At 34.1% G+C, this 5919-nt stretch overlaps 1 protein-coding gene across 1 annotated transcript; it reads right to left on the bottom strand.

The window, feature by feature from the left end:
• Window positions 1-1800: 1800 nt before the first annotated feature.
• LOC109221164 lies at window positions 1801-5143 on the bottom strand. The gene is made up of 6 exons (XM_019385627.1): window positions 4822-5143; window positions 4553-4727; window positions 3728-4118; window positions 3568-3667; window positions 2870-3462; window positions 1801-2100 (listed from the first exon to the last, which is right to left on the bottom strand). Exons 1-6 carry the CDS (start codon window positions 5141-5143, stop codon window positions 1801-1803), a joined length of 1881 nt encoding a protein of 626 aa, XP_019241172.1.
• Between the last annotated feature and the right edge of the window lie 776 nt (window positions 5144-5919).

The raw sequence follows: 5919 nt of genomic DNA, 5'->3' as shown, positions 1-5919 counted from the left end.
TAATTGCCTCTTTATTCTTGTATATCTGCTGTAATACAGTGTATTCAGATGTATTTTACTGAATTCAGGTGTATTATTCTTGAATCTGTGTGATGTATTTAACTGAGTTTTCACTTGTCATATTCTTTTTTTTTTCTTAGTTTGATTAATTGGACTAACACTATGTAATTAAATTTGTGTATAGCATATTGACGTCATATTCTACTATCTGAGAAAGAAGGGAAAGTACAACCAAACAAGCAACTTCAAGTATACAACTGTTGATTGTATATTCAAGACAAGAATCGCTGAAATCTTCGACAGGTATGCTGATACAGATAGTAATGCTAATGTAGCCAAAGAAGAGGATGTGGTATGTGAGTACATAAGGGGCTACAGATTGCTAGCTAATGTACCTTGGCATACTGTTGACAATGTCTTGATACCAGTCAACTTGAAGGACAAACTACACTGGATATTGGATGTTGTCTCATTCAAGGAGAGATGTATCAAAGTGTATGACTCGTACAGATCTGCAGGTCATGATGCCTATGTAGCTTCTGAGATAGATAAGCTAGCTAAGCTTGTACCTCTGTATCTATCAATCATTGGCTTTTACAGAGATAGTCAAGGCATAGATTGGTCTACTTACTCAGCATACACTGACAAGTCACATACTGATCCCTTTGAAGTTGTTTTCATATCAAATCTGCCTCAACAGAAAGCTGGGAGCATGTATGTATTCAATCATCATTCTTGTATCATTTTAAAAATCTAATTGTATGAATTATTTTTAATTGTTTCAATCAACATTTTTCAGGGATTGTGGGGTGCATGTTGCGGCATACGCAGAGTTTCTGAGCACTCTTGGTGAGATTCCACAAACAACATTTGATTCCAATCTACTCCGTCAAAGATATGGTGCTCTCCTCTAGGACTATGCTATGCAGAAGATAGACGCTGATGCCATAAGCGAGAATGAAGAACCCTCAAAGATCGCTAGGCAAATCACGGAGTCAGATTCAAAGTTGCAGATAGTGTTAGAGTAGCTTTAGGTGAATGTAGTTTTGGAAGGTTGTTTTTAGGTGAATACTGTTTTTTGAATAGTTTTTTGGTGAAGATGGTATTCAGTTAGAAAAAACCATGTTTTAATCTTTATCAACAATGTTCATGTATGACAATTGTAACTTTTCAATCTATGTTTCATTGTTTTGTTCATAAGTATTCATGCTTAATCTTCAGTTTATATTCATATGTATCTTACAGAGTATGTATTAATATTCAGTCACTTGGCTTGAACAGGTTATACGTAATGAATACGTTAATATCAAAGTCAGAAACTGTATGTATATTGAACAGGTTATACGTATTTACTGAAATTGTTATATTATAGCTGAGTATATAGATGTATTCCGATGTATTCTGACTAGTTATGTATATTTAACTCAGACACTATCTATGATTGTATGTCTAAGTATATGTGGACAAGGTTGTATTCGATTGTATTCAACACAATACTACAACTAAATGTATACAGAATATAATCATGTTATATGTATTTATTGAATTTGTTATATTATAGCTGAGTATATAGTTGTATTCCGATGTATTTTGACTAGTTATGTATATAACTCAGGCACTGTCTATAATAAATTGTCAAAGTATATGTGGACAAGGTTGTATTCGAATGTATCCAACACAATACTGCAACTAAATGTATCCAGAATCTATTCACGAAAGGCATTTCAGAATTTATTACTTGACAGTGTCATCATAAGTATTGACAAATCGTTTGAGCACTAATACATGTTAGAGTGTTAACTAAATCCTACGTGGAGCATTTCTACACGTTCGCTTGTTATGTCCTCCCTGCCCACATATGCTACATGAATGTTGATTTTTCGGCTGCAGCAATTCACTTAAAGGTTTATCGCGCTTCTTCTTTGGCCTTCCAGGAGGTCTTTTCCATTTGGGTGGTAATACAACCTCCTCTGCAACATGTGCTGGTATATTCCAGTCATTTCTGTCCGGTAGCGGGTACACAGGCACATCGTATGTCATTACAACAGAATTTGGTTTGTAATAGTTAGAGCAATATTCTTCTGGCATTAGAAACTTGCTCTTCAATACAGCCCAAGCATGTGGGCATGGTAATTCATCAACTTGGAACCTCCCACAAACACATTTTCTTTCTAACAGGCAGACGGTGTAATGCCTCCCTCAATCGTTAATCGTATGTAAGTATTCAGTTGATGGTACCACCTACATTTAAACATAGAACTATAAGTTTTGAGCACATATAACTGAATTACCATATGTATAATGTTGAATTACTCAGTTACATACAACTGAAATGTTTGAATACAGAGAATACATCATATATTTAGACCGGCAGACTATAAACTATAATTACGTCTTAGCTTATGAATACAATGACATACATCAAAAATCTACCGGACTTTAGGCAACTGAAGTGTAACAAAAACATTAGAAGGCTACGACATGATAATACGTCTATCTAAAAAATTCTGTATAATACAGATTTGTCAGTTGTATTCTGATGTATTCGAATAGTTGTATTTATAAGGATTTTCAAAGTTCCCATCAGTATTTTATTCTAATTGCAATGTCTTTATTCGTTGTATGCGTATGTATTATATTAGGACATATATTTCTATCAATGATATCTTACTCCAGCTGATTTTTGCAGAATGTATTTAGTTATATTCATGTCAGATCTTCGATGAAATATGTGTTGTATGCAGTTGAATTTAGTTGTATTCATGTCAGTTGTATTTATGAAAAATGTGTTGTATTCAGTTGTATTCATGTCAGTTATTTCAGAAAACAATTAAGCTATATAATACAATGACATTAAAATAAAACTTACAGTCATGCGTGTAGACATTGCCTCATTCAAAGTCAGCATCTCCTGGTATTTTTTTCCAAGCGTTGTGTATGTCTGTGTAGCTTCTTTGCGGTTACAACAATTCCAACGTCCAAACATCTTCCTAACTTCTTCGAGGAAGTCGTATATTGGCAATTTCCTTGCTGACACTAGTGCGACATTGATTGACTCAACAATATTTGACGTCATGGTCCATCCCCTGTTAACAGGTGCATACAACCTAGCCCACTTTTCGTATCCAGCTAACTCCAAGTATTCTTTCACCCTAATATCTACCATCTCCACCTTCTCCACCAGACTGTCAAATTCAGCTTGTGTGTATACTTTTGCCATCGAGAAGTATATCTCGCTCAACTTTGCATGGCTCTTTTTGAATTTATTATATATGTTGCTCCATAGATGCCATATACAAGCAAAATGAGGTACATCTGGATACACTCTCGATACAGATTTAATGATACTCTCATTTCTATCTGAAGCGATGCACATGTTTTCCCTGTCACCGTATGCTATCTTGAATTGCTCAAAGAACCACGTCCAAGCAGCATCGTTCTCTGAATCAATAACACCATATGCTAGTTGCAATATATGACATGTAAAGATAATTGAATACATATTTTTAAAACATGTATTTCAATCTTTAAAATATTAATAGATTGTATTATAATTAACGCACTCACCTGCACCATCCGATGTGCTTGCCGAAACAAATGTCCCGGTGTAGTAAGATTTTAGGTGACTTCCATCCACAACAACAATGGGTCTACAATGATCAAACCCCTTTATAAAGGCATACAAAGATATATACACGTACATGAATTCATTTTTGGGCGATTTTACCATTTTGATGTGGGAACCTGGATATGTCATATCCATTGTATATAAGTATCCTGGTAATTTTTTGTATGAATCAGCCGGTTCACCTCTCAAAAAATTCATTGCCTTTTCTTTAGCCCTCCACGCCAACATGTAGCTAACATCTACACCTAAATCTGATTTCACATTATCAATAATATCCTTTGGGGTGTATTTTCTCTTATGATTAGTAAGCTTAGGCCTAATCATACCACATATAAGGCTGCTGCTTGCTTGTCGCTGCTCATACACCTTGTCCTTCAGAGGACATGTATGGTTATCAATGAACTCTCTCACTTTAAATAGTTCTGATTTGTTAATGCTTGAAACCTTAAACCTCCATTCACAATCTTCTGACATACATAATAATGCATAGCTGCAAAGAATTAATCATTATACATATGATTAGCATAACTGTTTACAAAAAATGCACTAATATACACATGAATACAATCTGACATGAATACATTCTGACATCTATATGTATAAATTATTATACACCTGAATTCAATTAGAGTTATATGCATTTAAATACAATGAACACAACCAAATACAATTATTTTTATATGCATTCACTTAGAAAGGACAGTAAACAAAATACGAAAATAATTAGAGACACTGTAATGTAATTATACCAGTAAAATACATATGAATACATGTATTTAAGGACCATAAACAAACATATGATAAACACATTAGTGATGATCAAGTGGAAATCCACAAATACGCATAAATACATCAACGTTTAACTTACAACTCCAACCAATAATACAAAATACAAAAAAAAAAAAAAATTAAATACACGCAAACCTGACAGCATTAGACCTATCAACCCAGAATTGAAACCTTTGCGATATAGCATAATTCTCCATCACCTCTTTCAATGTAGCCTTATCCTTATATACTTGTCCAACAATAACCTCCCTTTGACTAGTTTTTGAAATTATCAAATCCTTGTCCAGTTCAAACACCCCAATTGCTTCTCCTGAATTGACAAAATCTAGAGCAAGCGTATCACCTATACCGGAATCATACCTTTGGAGTGATTCGTCTATTTGCACAATATCGCCTTCACTTACCACCGGATACAAATTCTTTTTCAATCGTTATTATGCACAAAGGATACATCCCGAATTCTCTGTTATCTTTTTTTAACTCTACATACACCATGTAACCCATGTCATTGTGTATTTCCATTGGCGTGCTCTTCCCTTCTACTTTGTATTTAATTTTAATGGATTTTGTGCTCAAATCTATGCCCAGTTGATTAGAAATTGAAGCAACCAAATCATTATACGACGCAGACTCCTTTATCAGTATTCCCTCAATTGAAAAATCAACGTAATTGCTCTCATCGTTCCACTTGCCAGAATGACGCAACAACACTGTTAAACTTGCCATATGTATAATGGAATTATACCGTATTTTGTATTCAATTGTATCAATCGTACTTTTCCGTGGTTGAATTGAGAACTGGGAACAGAGAAAAGGGAGAAGTGAAATTCCAGATGTTGCTCTTGTTTTCGCTAATTTTTTTGTTGAATCGTGAATGGAAGAATACAGATTAATAGGTAATAGTTTTTGTTCGTTGAGTTAAATTAGGAGAATATCAGGTGATTTGATTTCCTTTCCGTTTTTAACAAGTTAAACCTTCCAGGTATTACGCAAATACGTTACTGTATTCACGATAAGGCCGCGTGAATACAGTCAAATACATATCAACCTTAGCTGGAATTCCCTTTTTTCACGCCTACTTTTGCTATTGTATTAATGAATACAATAGCTTAAATACATCAAATACATTGTATAACCACATATAAGGTATCTATAACACGTAATATAGCAAAAGGTATCTATAAATGACTAATTAGACCTAAAAGATGGTGCTTTATGAAAAATTTTCTTTTTAGAACCCAACAAATTTGGTCCGAAATTGGCCAAAAAAGCACTCCAAAGTCTCTCACAAAACTAAAACAATGTAGAGGGATCGTTGATCAAACTTATCAACGGTCCACATTAATCATGCTTTTTCCCTTTAATTTTAATCCCTCCAGTTTGTATCTCAATCGTTGGATCAACATGATCCAACGGTCACCGTTTAATCCCCCATAACTTGTTTTACTTTTTTATTATTTAAACTAAAAAAACTATGAGTCCATTGATCTAATTGATCCAAC

The sequence above is a fragment of the Nicotiana attenuata genome, unplaced genomic scaffold (genome assembly GCF_001879085.1).
Source record: "Nicotiana attenuata strain UT unplaced genomic scaffold, NIATTr2, whole genome shotgun sequence".
Classification (NCBI taxonomy): Eukaryota; Viridiplantae; Streptophyta; class Magnoliopsida; order Solanales; family Solanaceae; genus Nicotiana; species Nicotiana attenuata.
This window is presented reverse-complemented; position numbering and strand designations above follow the sequence as displayed.

Bases quoted from the DNA above. Each gene is read 5' to 3' on its own strand.
- LOC109221164 (XM_019385627.1), bottom strand. From the start codon at position 5,143: ATGGCAAGTTTAACAGTGTTGTTGCGTCATTCTGGCAAGTGGAACGAT. The intron at 4,728-4,821 runs GTAAGTGAAGGC...TTGTCAATTCAG, and splicing joins AAAAGAATTTGTATCCGGTG to GAGAAGCAATTGGGGTGTTT. The intron at 3,463-3,567 runs GTGAGTGCGTTA...TATTGCAACTAG, and splicing joins AAGCACATCGGATGGTGCAG to CATATGGTGTTATTGATTCA.